This window comes from Taudactylus pleione, unplaced genomic scaffold (genome assembly GCF_031769625.1).
Source record: "Taudactylus pleione unplaced genomic scaffold, aTauple2 ptg000573l, whole genome shotgun sequence".
In the NCBI taxonomy this organism is placed as follows: domain Eukaryota; kingdom Metazoa; phylum Chordata; class Amphibia; order Anura; family Myobatrachidae; genus Taudactylus; species Taudactylus pleione.
This window is the reverse complement of record NW_028284975.1, coordinates 2,877,638-2,892,875: the sequence shown is the minus strand read 5'-3', so window position 1 is coordinate 2,892,875 and position 15,238 is coordinate 2,877,638. Positions and strand designations below refer to the sequence as shown.

General features: G+C 42.8%; 1 protein-coding gene across 6 annotated transcripts in view; it reads left to right on the top strand.

Annotated features, from left to right (window-relative positions):
• PPP3CA (protein phosphatase 3 catalytic subunit alpha) overlaps window positions 1-15,238 on the top strand; it is a 246,615-nt gene that overhangs the window by 209,768 nt on the left and 21,609 nt on the right. For all 6 annotated transcript variants that reach the window (XM_088453222.1, XM_088453221.1, XM_088453224.1 and 3 more), the window contains one exon: window positions 8,977-9,061. In XM_088453222.1, coding sequence (XP_088309348.1) covers window positions 8,977-9,061 — 85 coding nt within the window. The remainder of the gene's footprint in view (window positions 1-8,976; window positions 9,062-15,238) is intronic.

Genomic DNA, 15,238 nt, shown 5'->3' with positions numbered 1-15,238 from the left:
GCTGACAATGACGTCACTTCCGATTCTTGTGGGCAGCGCGTTGGTAAATGTGTAAACACATTATCGTATGTGCATACCACTTACCAATTTGGTGGATCATCTGCCCCTTCGCTCGGGTGTGTACACAGCATTAGGGGCATATGTATTAATAATTGCGGAAGTTCCGTGATTAATAACAGTCCATATCGAGACAGACCTTTTCATTTTTATTTAAAGTTTCCTGGCTATGTACTAATTATAACTTGCAGAGACAACCGTAGCAATAAAGCTGTCCCTGCCAGTTACATGTCCGGCACAACGGAGGAGTCTTTCACACTTTTTAAACGCTCTTCCTGGGAAACTGAGACTGCTCATTCGCACAGTGTCAGTTTCCGGAGCTGGATGGAGGCTGAGGGAGAGAGATATAGGCATAAAGCGGTTTTACACCATTTGAGGATGGCGTAAACCAACGGGTCCAAAGTTTGGTACATATCGGTCAGACCATAGTCCCGATTGATAATAATGCTTACTGTGGTCTGCAACGGTAATTAGCCTTTTGCGGTATATTTTTGTGAAATCTCCTGCATTAAGCTATTCGTACATAGCAACCATTCATAAACGTGTGCAGAAACTGCAGTTTCTACATAATTTTCTGAAAATAACCCTTGATATATAGGTCCCTTAAATGATTTTTGGAATAACATACTACAGTTTTTAACTTCACCTGCTTTCATAGATATCATCAATAGACAATTATTCTGTCCCTTGTAATTCTATATCAGATGGGAGAGGTTTGAAGCAGATGGTTTTGCTTAGTGCACTGGTTACCAAACTCTGGGGGAGATGTATTAATCTGGCACCTATCATGCAGTAAATGCCTTCACCTTTATTGCGGGGAAGCGGGTGCAGTCACTGCCTGCTTGTATTAACAGATGGTTTGCCAAAAAGGGAGTGTGTTAAATTACCTGGTTGCCGAAGTGCACTCTCCCTCTTTCGGCTTCTGACTGGCACTTTGCGTGTGTGCAGGTCAGAAACCCCACAGCGGCACCTGCGCCTAATTGAATTTTTAACGCATGTGGCAACGACAGCTGCAGCTGTCGAAATTGATATCTGCAGCTATCGAAACGAGCAGTGCCACTGACCGTTCATAGATCTGCCTTATCTTGAATATATTAGCATCGATAATGACAGGTGCACATGCAGGGAAGAGTAAGCTGCAACACTTAACGTGTACAGTTACAGATCTCCCCCTATCGCCCCTTCATACATCACCCCCTCTGTCTTTCATGCTCCCTAACAGTCCAGATTTTAAAGTTATTCATGCTTGAGTACAAGTGATTTATTGAGTACATAATTAATTTTGATTTAACCATTTGTGCCCAGCCATGGATAGCCTATAAACCTGGACTGTGCGGAACGAGTTTAGGAATCACCGGCTAAGTGGTTGAGAAATGTGTTCACAATGGATACATCTACAGTACTGAAAGTTTCCTCCCTTTCAGACCTCTCAAGGACGAAACATTGGCAAAACCGTCAATCATTTTGTTTATTATTTTTTGTATCACAAGGAAATGCTCTATAATAAAATTAAGGCACAATGTTGATGCTTGTGGAAAAAAAATATTACATATTACAACCTCTGTTGACTTTCTTTTAGTATGTTGGGGCAAAATAGACCACAGCATCTATTTTGCCAATATAATACATATTATTTATGTAACACTTTTTTATAGAGTAACTGTAATAAATATCCTTTTCTGCATTTTAGTATGCTCAAAGAATAGAGAATGCCCAGCTCCAGCCATTGCCTTAGCTTTCTAATGTTGCTTTTTTAAACAGAGAAGCATGAAAATCTTTTATTGCTGTACCCTTCAAAGCCGATACTGTCTGGTTTGTGATGGTGTGGACAAGACTTAATTTGTCTTACTCCTGTATTGAAAAGCTGCATGAAAATTTACCATCAAATGCACTCTACTAAAGAGCAAACCCTACTATCTGTAAGATATATGCTGGGCTTGCCTTTGACAATACAGGACCCTCTGTAATATCCATTGCAGTGCTCCCAATACCACTGGAGAGGAGCAAGGGTGTGTAGCTAGACTCACAGGGGAGTAATAAACCAGCTAAACCAGTCCTCTTTTCCCTTAAATGTCACACACCTTACCTTCTTTAGTGGACCTATGGTACCTGCTTGTTACAGGTTTTTTTTTCTAGATCGTTACTATAAAACAGGACCTTCTAGTTCAGCTGTTTAAGTGTTAACCAGCTAAAAAAAAAATATATATATATATATATATATATATTATCATCCAAGTACGGAATAAATTTATGGATCTCCTAGGAAGCTTTTACACATATGGGGGTGGTTTATCAAAGCTTGGAGAGAGATAAAGTATTAACCAATCAGTTCCTGTCATTTATCAAAAACAGCCTGTAAAATGGCAGTTATTATTATTATTAACCTTTATTTATATGGCGCAACAAGTGTTCCGCAGCGCCTTACAAAGTACATAAACAAATAATTTGACAAGCGACTTAAAGTACAATACAATATAGGACAAAGGACATGGATATTATACATTGCTACATAACTGACCATAACACCTAGATATGCAACCAAGTGTTAGGTGCCCTGGTGGGGGTAAGAAGTAGATGAAAGTACAGTTAGGAGAAGCGCAAGAGGGGAGAGGGCCCTGCTCATAAGAGCTTACATTCTAAAGGGGAGGGGCAGACAAACAGGTGTGACACAGATGGGGTAAACAGGGAGGAAGGAGCATGTTGCAGCAAGTTAAAATGGGAGCTTGAAGGATTTGATGAAGTACAGTAGTGGGTCTTGAGAACCTGTTTTAAGGATTGTAAAGAGGTGGAGAGTCTGATGGGGAGCGGAAGAGAGTTCCAAAGGTCGGGAGCAGCACAGGCAAATCTTGGAGGTGGGAGTGGGAGGAAGTAATCAGTTGGCATGAGAGGTGGTGTGCATTTGTTGAGCGAAGAGGGCGGACAGGAGAGTGAAGGGAGATGAGGTCAGAGATGTAAATGGCAGAGGAATGGGTGAGGGCTTTGTAAGCGAGTGTGAGAACCTTGAATTGGGTTCTAAAAGGGAAAGGGAGCCAGTGGATGGCTTGTAGAAGAGGGGAGGCAGATGTAGAGCATTTGGAGAGGAAGATGAGTCGAGCAGCAGCATTGAGGACAGACTGGAGAGGAGAGAGATGGGAGTTGGGGATGCCAGATAGAAGGAGGTTACCGTAGTCCAATATAGAGATGACCAGTGAGCATATGAGGGTTTTAGTAGCATCCTGGGTGAGAAAGGGTCTAATCTTGGAAATATTTTTGAGATGGAAATGACAGGACTGTGAGAGGCTCTGGATATGTGGTTTGAAGGAGAGGGAGGGGTACAGGATAACTCCAAGACAGCACACTTTGGGGCTAGAGCATATAGTTGTGCCATCAGTTGTTAAAGAAATAGTGGGAAGTGAGGTTATGTTGGAGGGTGGGAAAATGATTAGCTCAGTCTTAGACATATTAAGTTTAAGAAATCGCTGTGACATCCAAGAAGAGATAGCAGAGAGACAGTTGGAGATATGAGTGAGGAGAGAGGGGGGAGAGGTCAGGGGAGGAAAGGTAGATCTGAGTATCATCAGAATAGAGATGACAATAGAGGTCAAAAGAGCTGATGAGTTCACCTAGAGAGGACGTATAGAGGGAGAATAGTAGAGGTCCAATAACAGAACCTTGGGGAACACCTACTGTAGGAGGCTGTGGCAGGGAAGAGGAGTCATGAGAGGAGACAGAGAAGGACCGGTCAGAGGTAGGAGGAAAGCCAGGAGAGGGCAGTGTCACGTAGACCAAGGGAGTGAATTTGCAGCAGGAGAGGGTGGTCCACAGTGTCGAAGGCAGCAGCAGAGGTCAAGGAGAATGAGCAGAGTGTAGTGGCCCTTGGATTTGGCAGCAAGGAGGTCATTGCTGACTTTTGTGAGGGCAGTTTCAGTGGAGTGGAGAGAAAAGAAGCCAGACTGAAAAGGGTCAAGGAGGGAGTGGGAGGAAAGAAAGGTGGTAAGGCGGTTGTAGACAATATGTTCAAGGAGCTTGGAGGCAAAAGGGAAAAGAGAGATGGGATGGTAGTTGGAGAGAGTGTTAGGATCAAGGGTAGGTTTTTTTAAGAATGGGGGAGACAAGGGCATGTTTGAATGCAGAAGGGACAGTGCCAGATGAGTGGGAGAGATTGAGTAGGTGGGCAAGATGGGAACAGGCAGAAGGAGAAAGGTAGCGGAGGAGACGTGAAAGGATAGGGTCAATGTGTATAAGTGGTACTACTTTGTTGCATAACCTGAGTGGGCTCTGTGTGGCATAACCTGAATGGGATCTGTGTGGCATAACATGAGTGGGCTCTGAGCGGGGACAAATGTATGTGTTTTTTTGCCCTCTGGGGTGGCCTTTTAAGATCTTGCTATGTGGCTCACAAAATCTAGTTACATCCTTGCATAAAAACACAGAGGCTCTGGATTTAATTTGAACTTGTGTGAGTCATCAAGTTTGCTCAGACTAAGGTTTAAAGGATACTTCTGTAGCCCATTTTTAGCGATTGTGTGTCCATGTACGGCCCTGACTAAGTTCAATCCTAGGCAAAAACCTAATCCTGGTCAAGCTAAACCACCCTGCCAAATTTGGTGGAGCTAGGTTTAATACTCTGGCTGTGCATAAAGGACAAACAGACATGCTTTCTCGCATACTATCCAAGGTAGTAAAAAAGGTGCACTAACAAGGGACTTCCAAAAGTATAAAAGGCTTATTTATTCCTTACTGCATAGTCACAAGTCATCACAGGTCGACGTTTCGGTTAGCTAGTGTAACCTTCCTCAGGACAGACTTCCCAAACCACCAAGACAGGCCCATGCTACACAGTGTACTGAGCCTCCCTATATACCCCCATGGTTAATTACTGGCCACACCCTCAGCCAAAAGATGGAGTAGTGGAACAGACCAATCAGATCTTTTATTACAATGATATAGATATTTTGATATATGATATAGATATATAATAATATAATGATATAGATATATATTTTATACAATGATACATCTGTGTATATATATATATATCTATATCTCTGAATATATATATATATATATATATATATCTGCATATATATCTATATCTGTGTGTGTGTGTATGTATATATGTGTAGATATATATATATATATATATTCCAAAACCACACACAAAAAAAAGGACGTGGAATGAGGGCACTCACCAAAAAAGAAGATCAACTTGTTTTAATTAAGGCATTAGGTTAGTAGTTCTTAGGTGCTACATATGTGGAGATACCGACATTTCGGTCCAAAAAAGGGCCATTCTCAAGGTGCAGCAATCCAGAAGTCATAAACACATCATGGTTCCAAAAGAATTTTAGGGTTAGAAAAATTACGTGAGGCACTCACCATAAATCCACATGCTACAATACCAACAGAATTCATCCTTGAATTAACGAATTTTGTATTGGAATACAACTTTTTCATGTATGATGGGGACTATTCTCTTCAGCGATCAGGAACATCCATGGGGTCGAACTTGGCACCCGCATACGCCAATTTGTTCATGGCGGCGTTTGAGGCTGAATTTATTTTACCGAAATTTGGATCTAATATCATTTTTTTCAAACGTTTTATTGACGACATCTATATCCAATGGAAGGGTAGCCTAGAATCCTTTAACGAGATGATACAATGGCTTAATGATCTACCTCAACCAGTTACATTTACCAGTACCATCGATACAGTGAAGATTAATTTTCTCAATGTTACAGTTATTAAAAAAGGAGAAACCCTGGAGTATATGCTTTACAGAAAACCAACTGACTGTAACACTCTATTGCACGCTCGTAGTTTTCACACCCCCATGGTTATTAACAGCCTACCTAGGGCACAGTTTTTACGTGTATTACGCAATACCACTGATGCTGATGTCCTGGATAGTCAGCTATCTGAAAAGAGTGACCGGTTCCGGGCAAGGGGCTACGATGAACACCTAATTCAACATAACCTTTTAAAGGCAAGAAAATTTCCTTCATCTAGACGATAATTGACTCTGTCGATACTGGACATAATGATTAGAATGATTTTTTCCACCAGATTCAATAGTAGATCACAAATCGTCCGTAAAGCATTGCACCATCGATGGCCCTTATTAACATCAGATCCCGACCTTAAGATGAAGAATGTACCGCCCCCGATGCTTGCCTATAGTAGGAATGCCAATTTGAATCAACTACTTATGAGACCAACGTTATCTCCTAGGAAATCTAAAGGGACCGATTGGCTGTTAAAACAAAAACCTGGATGTGTGAGTTGCGGGAGTTGTATCACCTGCCGTAGTTTACTTACAGGCCCTACTTTCCCACACCCGCATACTGGGAAACAACTTAAGATTAACTACAGGTTACATTGCCAAATGAAGTTTGTCATCTATATCTTAACATGTCCCTGTAGCCTTTATTATGTTGGCCTGACCACTAGACCATTCAGGGAACGAATGGCCAACCACCGGTCTTCTATCAGGACTGCATTACAAATGCGCAGCACTGATAAACCGGTGGCTCGGCATTTTCTCCTCCTGGACCATCAGGTGTCGATGTTACGGTGTCGCCTTATCGATTGGGTCCCACCACTGATTAGGGTTGGTGACCGTACAAAACGACTCCATCAAAGGGAAAGTTTTTGGATTAGTAAGATTGACACTGTGGCACCAAGGGGTTTAAATGAGACCAATCACTTGTTTTTACCTTAATGCTGGTTTTCTTTGATGCTTTTCATATTATGTATACTGGTTTTTGTTTTATATCATCACTTATACTACTTTAATTTATTGTTTATTTTTATTTATTTATTTTTTTTCTCTTTTTTTGTTTTCGACTATATTATTTTATTTTACTGTTACATATTTTTTCACGATTTTATTTCTGCCATTAATTTTGCGTAGTGATATTCTTATGATCTGTTGCCTAGTATTCTTGGTAACTTTATATTGTTCATATGTTACCTTGCATATTCCTTTTTTGCAATGTATCCCAGGGTCCTTGTTTATATAACATGTTTTCTGTATGCGTCACACTTTTTGCTTTAAATCCATGCCTTAGTGGCCCTAGCTTAAACCAGCCTACTGCCTGGGTGGTTAACATTTCCGTTGCCCTGGTTACGCGTCCAGTGTGCACGCACAACCGTGTGTGAATCACGTGGTATGACGCGCGTCACTCTTGGTTGCCAGGTGCGTGTCACGCTGAGCACGCCAGTGATGGTGCGTCAGCGTGCTGCGCCGGATGCCAGGTGCGTGTCACGCTGAGCGCGCCAGTGATGGTGCATCAGCGTGCTGCGTCGGATGGTTGAGATTATGCGGTATGGACGGCCGGTTCCTTAATTGGTGCTTCACGCCCACCACATTCTATGGAGCTCGCTGTTGTCTCGAACCTCCTTATTTTGGTAAGTGGCTGGTTACCTATTCCCTTGATTGCTGATTGCTTGCTAGTTACGAGTGTGTAAGCTATATAACGGGGCCCTGGGAGACTGCACTATGTACTATTCGATGTGCACAGTTGGTTTGTGACTCTTTTGGAACCCTGATGTATTTATGACTTCTGGATTGCTGCACCTTGAGAATGGCCCTTGTTTGGACCGAAACGTCGGTATCTCCACATATGTAGCACCTATGAACTACTAACCTAATGCCTTAATTAAAACAAGTTGATCTTCTTTTTTGGTGAGTGCCCTCATTCCACGTCCTTTTTTTTGTGTGTGGTATTGGAATATATTACTGAACTGGCCTTATGACCTGAGGAGGAGCACTCCTTATATATTGTTTGCACTAGATGAGGATGTGAGTGCAGATTGAACTGTCCTTGTGTATGTGTGTGTGTGTGTGTGTGTGTGTGTGTGTGTGTATATATATATATATATATATATATATATATATATATATATATATTAGAATCCAAGAGTCCTGCACTCATGTCACAGCAGTGTCAACAGAGGGGTGCTCCCTCTCAAGACCACCATAGTAGCCCCAATATAAGTCCAGAAAAAGTTCATGTGTACAAAGAACAGAGGGCACTCACTAAAACCATATGCTTAGTGCTTTTATTCCAAACAGGTCACATGGGTAACAGAATCAATCAATTGACGTTTCGATCCCGAAGGACCTTTCTCAAGATTGCCATATCACATTCAAGAGTAGACGTTCCACCTAGACACGTGTCTCACCGATAGCATCACCACACATATATATGCCATATGCTCCATTTATACCCCCTTACCTGCACAACTGCGCGAATCGGCAAACCTACACGAGGGACGCGATCCGGAAATGATGCACTCATCACTACACCTGACCTGGTACTACACGTGTGTAAAATGTCCTTCGGGATCGAAACGTCGATTGATTGATTCTGTTACCCATGTGACCTGTTTGGAATAAAAGCACTAAGCATACGGCTTTGGTGAGTGCCGTCTGTTCTTTGTACACAAGAACTTTTTCTGGACTTATATATATATCTTTATCAGTCTGCAGGCACTCACTAAAAATAGTCAACTTGCTCCGGTGCACAGATCAAAAAAATCCAATAGAGAGCACAAAGTAACTGGCACTCGGAGACAACAATCATTCCATGTGTAAAATATATATAGTGTTTATTACTTATTTTTTTTTTGCTAAAGCCAATGGTAGCCGGTGATTCATAATATGCATGCACATGTACTGTACTAATCATATAAAATGGAAATATGACAAACTGCAAGGTAAATCTATAGGTTCTAGTTTATTTTTTATGCATGTGGAGAGTAATGAAATGTGATTTAATAAACATGCAATTTGTCTAGGTTCATTAATCACTTTTTCCGCCTTTTGCATGAAAATAAAATGTTATTTCTTATAAGCAATATGTATACAAAATTTAGATTTCAATTTACATTTGAATCTCTGACTGACATTTGTTGTAATTGTATTAATTACAGGAGCAACAGCTGCAGCTCGTAAGGAAGTAATCAGAAACAAGATCCGAGCTATTGGCAAAATGGCAAGAGTGTTCAGTGTACTGAGGTGGGAAAGCATGGCATTGTGCTCTTTTTATTTTATTTTTTGATTGCATAATTAATCTTCCAAAGGTTCTCTGTTGGTAGTAATGGAAATGCCTGTTTTCTCTGTGCAGATTTCTGAGACCAGTTGCTTAGGCAATTGATATCACATAGCTATAGCTACGGTTGTTCTTACCATAGCCTTTATTTTTCATTTGATGTTATTTATATTTGAATGGCCACACACTATTAACTCCTAAGAGCATCTGCAAATCTTTTTTTTGCATATTTACAGAGTTTATAGTGTATAGCCAGAAGTTGGTTATGCATCAGAATGTTGGAGGATGATTTTGTGATTACGAGTGTTTCTCTTTTTCCATTTAATTTATAGCCAATAACAAGCTACATGAGAGTGTGTTATATGTGGTATTGCAAGTGTGTATTTATTTGTGATTGTTACTATTATGTTTATTAGTGGTTGCTTCTAGCAAGTGTACTTTATAGAGCTGTACATCACTAGCCAATATGCACTAAGGTTTATTTATTTTCATAGCTTCATTGTTCTGCTTACAGCGAAGTCCTGGGTAATCCAGTTTTCAAATATAGGATATTACTGGCAAATATTCTTGTATAGCAAAATCCCCTCAAATTTGGTATCGTACATCCGACTCCATATTTCTTTAAGCAATGCAACAATTGCCATTGATTGCTTTAGAACAGGGCAATTTGTTTATTCCATCAGGGTTTGTAACTGCTGTGACATTTTGTGTTGCTTTTTTTTGCAGAGAGCTCTGCAGATTCCCTGAACGCTGTATCTATAGTGTGAGCAGTAACTTGCGCATTTTACTTTGAGATCATGGAGAGATTATCTGTCACTCTCCCCCAAGCTCTTGTTGTGCTGTAAAGTAATTATTTTAGGTCCTTGGTCTCGCTTGGCATTATGTTCCAATTTATTCTGGGAGCAGTGCCAAGAGCTGCAGTCCAATCATCATAGGTGTAAACAAAACTTTCAAATGTTGCTTTCTCAATGATGTGAACATGTTCATATAAATGCATCATAATATAGAAGGACTATTATTAACTCAATCAGTTTATGGTACTCTTAATATCCCACATTTTGGTAACTATATAGCTATAAAACTCCCATTTCCAAAGCACTATTATTAACAGCTTGTAAACTATAGATGGAAATGAATGCATATATAATGATATAATAAGTAGAATAATCCAAATATGTGGTGATGTCATTCCTTAAACCAGGTGTAGCCTCACTGTTACACTCCAGCTGATGTGGAACTACACATCTATGTATGCCCTACCCCAGTTGTAGCATGCCCTACCAGCAAAGCTGTGGCAGGGCATGCTAGGATCAGGGCCTTTTCACGGGGCGCTCCGCCTCCGACCCCTACTGCCACCCACAGCAGTCACAGTGGCTGACATTCTGCCGCTGCGCTCGCTGCCCCCCCCCCCCTCCCACCTCTCTGTCCCGGGCTGTCCCTGCCCATCCCATGACGTGGCTGTGTCATTACGTCACGACGAGCAGCCGCGCATTGGACAAAGTCCGGTCGCCCGTACGCTGCAGCTCTGCACTGGGTCTGTGTGTGCACTGTGTAGATTGCTCAGCCCCACCTGCCAGCTGACGATCAGAAGAGCTATCTACAGCAGGTAAGTGTAGTTTTATGTTTTTTCTGTGGGGGAGCAATGTGCTTTTTTTCTGTGGGAGAGCAATGTTATTTCTTCTGTGGGGGAGCAATGTGCTTATTTCTTTGGGGGAGCAGTCTTATATCATCTGTGGGGTCGCAATGTACTTTTATCTGTGGGGGAGCAATGTACTTTTATCTGTGGGGGAGCAATGTACTTTTTTCTGTGGGGGAGCAATGTGTTTATTTCTGTGGGGGAGAAATGTGCTTATTTCTGTGTGGGAGCAGTGTTATTTCCTCTGTGGGGGAGCAATGTGTTTTTTGTTTCCTGTGGGGGAGCAATGTGTTTTTTGTTTCCTATTGTCTGATGATGTGCCTTGGAACAGGAAAACGGCAGTTTGTTTTGCGGTCCCTAATTCTGTGCTTATCTTAACAGAATTTATTCATAAGGTAGTTTCTATGTATTTGAGGCCACGCCTCTTGCTGGGAGGTCACGCCCCTGGCAGTGAGGCCACATCCCATTTTCAGAGGCACGTGCACCTTCGGCGAACGCAAATTTACTAACCTCTGCTTGTTTGAAAAGTCCGGGAGGCGGAAAAGTATCGTGGGTCCGCTCAAATTGAATATGGCTCCCCGAATTTCATGTTTCTAGGTCAAGGGCTGGGGGGGCGTTAATGAGTCATTTAGTCAGGACATTGCATAGGGGACAAAACATTTTAGCCCTTTTCATCCCCTTAGGAGTTGCATTTTGAAAAATCCCTGCTTAGTCATGGAAGGCATATACTTACCTAATTACATGTTTCTATGTCCAGATTTGGGCTGGGCGCTGATGAGTCCAAACCTGACATATATATAATGTCAGGTTGTGGCCTAGGATCCGACGGTATTCACCTCAATGTCGGCTTCCCCTGACCTCTCGAGTGGTCAGACGCCAGGTGCGGCAGCGAGTGACGTCCTGAGGATTATGCCTGGAGTCCGCTAGGACATCCATGTGTTGCTCCATGACTTGGTTTCTGTGGTTACCATCATGGATGCAGTCTACATCACCTGATTAGCCCTTCACCCAATGGTAGCATTGGTTGCTGTCAGCTGACCCTGTCCTCCAATGGACCACTACCTTAGAGTATTTAGCCGGGCTCTGGACAACATGAAGCTGCCAGTTGCAGCGTTCCAGGTTCCGTGCTCCTTTCTTCTAGTGATTTACTCCTAGTGTTTTCTTCAGTGTGTGTTCTCCGTAAGTCATCAGATCACAATCTCCTAAGTTTCATCTTCCTGTGCCAGTTCTGAGTCTGGTGCCACAGTGTGCGTACTCAGTACGTCATTCAAGTACTAACTTCTAGTGCCTTTCTCCAGTGCTTTACCTGGATTGTGTTCCTCTGTTTCCCACTTGTGCCAGATACCTGACCAAAATGCTGCGACCTGCTTACTGGGTGCAGCTTAAACCCAAATCATGCTTGGATGGGTCACTGGTGAACACCTCCCAGTAGGTTAGACTCAACGCCTTTGGTCAGGTCTCGCCAACATTCGGGACTTGTGCATGAGGAGGACATACATCCAGGCCCCTTGTCTCCGGTTCCTTTCCCAACCTGGGACCTCGACTTCTAATCCCTCAACACAGGAACACCATAGCCCAAACGTGATAGTTTGTACAGGCCCAATGTAAGTCGCGGGATCCCAGGGTGCGGCGACATTACAAGATCTCGCCTCTCACATGGAGAATCAGGAGGCAGCAAAACACTAGGTGGCTCAGTATGTCCAGGAACTCCCCGGTCAACTTTCCATCCAATCGACCCTTTCCACTATACTTCCTGCTCCCTCTGTATCTGCTTCTGTAAACCCTCCAGTTGCAGTCACTCATAAGTTTTGTCTGCAGTTGGCCTCTCCTGAGCGTTTTGATGGAAACTCCAGGCGCTGCCAGGGCTTTGTGAACCAGTGCGAGATACAGTTCGAGTGTCTGCCCCAGAATTTCCCCACATCAAGGTCGAAAGTAGCATACATTATCTCCTTGCTTTCAGGAACCACCTTAGAATGGGTCTCACCTGTATGGGAGCGGGCTGACCCCCTAGTCTCTAATTACGAGAATTTTATTACTTCATTCAAGAGACTTTTCGATGAGCCATGCCGGTCTGCTTCAGCCTCCTCAGACCTCCTTCAAGTTCGACAAGGGACCAGTACTGTGGGTGGTCAGTACGTGGTTCAATTTCAAACAATAGCTTCAGAATTAAAATGGAACCATGAGGTGCTTAAGGCAGCATTTCTTCATGGGTTGTCTGAGAAAACGAAGGATGAACTTGCCTCTCGATATGTTCCTGAATTTCTTCCTGAAGTAATTTCCTTATGTATCAAGATTGATCTGCGCCACAACGACTAGCTAGTAGAGGGCGTGAAGATCGCTTCAAGGGCTGATTCTTGCCAGAGGCGCTTTCTTCCTCTTCTGGGCCGGGTAAAGAGTAGCCTATGCGGACTCGCCGATTCCAGAACAAGCTCTGTCTCTACTGCGCTGCCCCTGGGCATATTCTTAAAAATTGTCCTCTTCTTTCGGGAAACGAGAGACCCTAACTGGCTCCAGGAACATGCAGTTGGGGGTGTTAGTTAAGTCTTCCCATGTGTTAGTTTACTACCAGTAGACATTTGTTTCAAGACTCAAGCCAAAACTATTAAAGCCTTGGTGGATTCAGGAGCCGCCGGAAATTTTATTTCTGAATCTTTGACTCAAGAACTGGGAATTCTGGTGCTACCTCTCCCAAACAAACTGAATCTTTCTGGAGTAGATGGCAATATTATCCCTGGAGATGTCATTTCTTCAGTCTGCCGAGTAGGATGCTTACATCAAGATGATGTGGTGGTGGCTTCAAGCTCACAACCCAATGCTGAACTGGTCCACCATGCACATACTGGCCTGGGGATCCTACTGTTTCCACACGTGTCTTCCTCGTGTTGTTCCAGTATGAACCCAACAAGTCTCTGCCAAATCTTCTCCGGTGTTTCCTACGGTGTCTTCTCCGGTGTTTCCTACGGTGTCTGATAAATCAATTCCTAAACCAGACTCTCATTTGTCAGAACCATATCAAGAATTTTTTTGTTTTTTTGTGAACAGGCTTGCTGATAAATTGCCTCTCAATTGGCCTTGGGACTGTGGCATAGATCTAGTTCCTGGAACAATACCACCCCGTGGCCGTATCTATCCTCTGTTGGTTCCGGAAACAGCTGCCATGTTCGACTATATAAAGGAGAATCTCGCCCAGGGTTTAATAAGACCATCTTCTTCCCCCGCTGGGGCTGGATTCTACTTTGTGGAAAAAAAAGACGGAGGGCTCAGACCCTGTTTAGGCTACCATGGGCTGAATCAAATTACAATAAAAACAGATCCTTTGCCACTCATCTCGGAGCCCTTCAATAAAGTTCGTGGAGCATCCCTCGTCACTAAGTTGTCTCCGTGGAGCTTGCAACTCGCATCAGAGCAGGACATGAGTGGAAAACCAATTTTATTACTCGTGATGGCCATTTCGAGTACTTGGTGATGCCTTTTGGGTTGTGTACTGCGCCAGCGGTATTTCAGAGTTACGTTAATGAAGTCTTTCGAGATGTTATCTATCAATTTGTCATAGGCTATCTGGACGATATTGATATTTTTATGAGAATCTACAGTCCCATCGCTTACATGTCAGAGGTTTAATCTCATCTACAAAGCCATCATCTGTATGGGAGAATCTCCAAATGCCTTTTCTATGCCATTCCTGGACCACATCATATTGGGAAATTCCCTTCAAATGAATCCAGACAAGCTAAGTGCCATCCGGGATTTGTCCCAACCGAACTCCTTGAATGGTTTCTTGGCTTCTCCAATTATTATCGGAGATTAATTTTAAACCTTTCTACCATTGTTGCCCACATCATGGCTCTCACTAAGAAGGGTGCTAACCCATCTCGTTGGCCTCCTGCAGCACTGGCTGCTTTCCAAGCTCTTAAAACCGCTTTTTCCTCAGCTCCAATTCTTCATCAACCACAACTTGATAAACCTTTTGTTAGAAGTTGATGCCTCTTCAGTAGGAGTAGGAGCTGTACTGTCACAGGTGGCGGAAGATGGAAGAAATCACCCTTGTGGTTTCTTTTCCCATAATTTTCCCCCTGTCGAGAAGAATTATGGCATAGGGGACCAAGAATTGTTGGCTATGCGATTGGCACTAGAGGAATGGAGACCCCTTTTGGAAGGTGCTAAGTTTCCTTTTACAATTATGACCGATTAAAAATAATCTTTTAAATCTCAAGACAGCGTTTGATTGCCAGACAAGCTCGTTGGTCTCTTTTCTTTTCCAGGTTTGACTTCAAGGTCCAATTTCATCCTGGTATACAAAATAAAAAAGATGATGCTCTTTCTTGGTCCTTACTGCCTCTACAGGAAGAAGACCAACTTCAAATTCTTGATTCCCTGGTCTTCGCTCATACCCAACTTCTGACTCCCCTCCTGGCAAGATCTTTGTAGCTCCTCAGTTATGGAAGATCTTATTAACTTGGGCTCATGCCTCCTTGCTTGCTGGCCACTCGGGCATCCTCAAGACTTT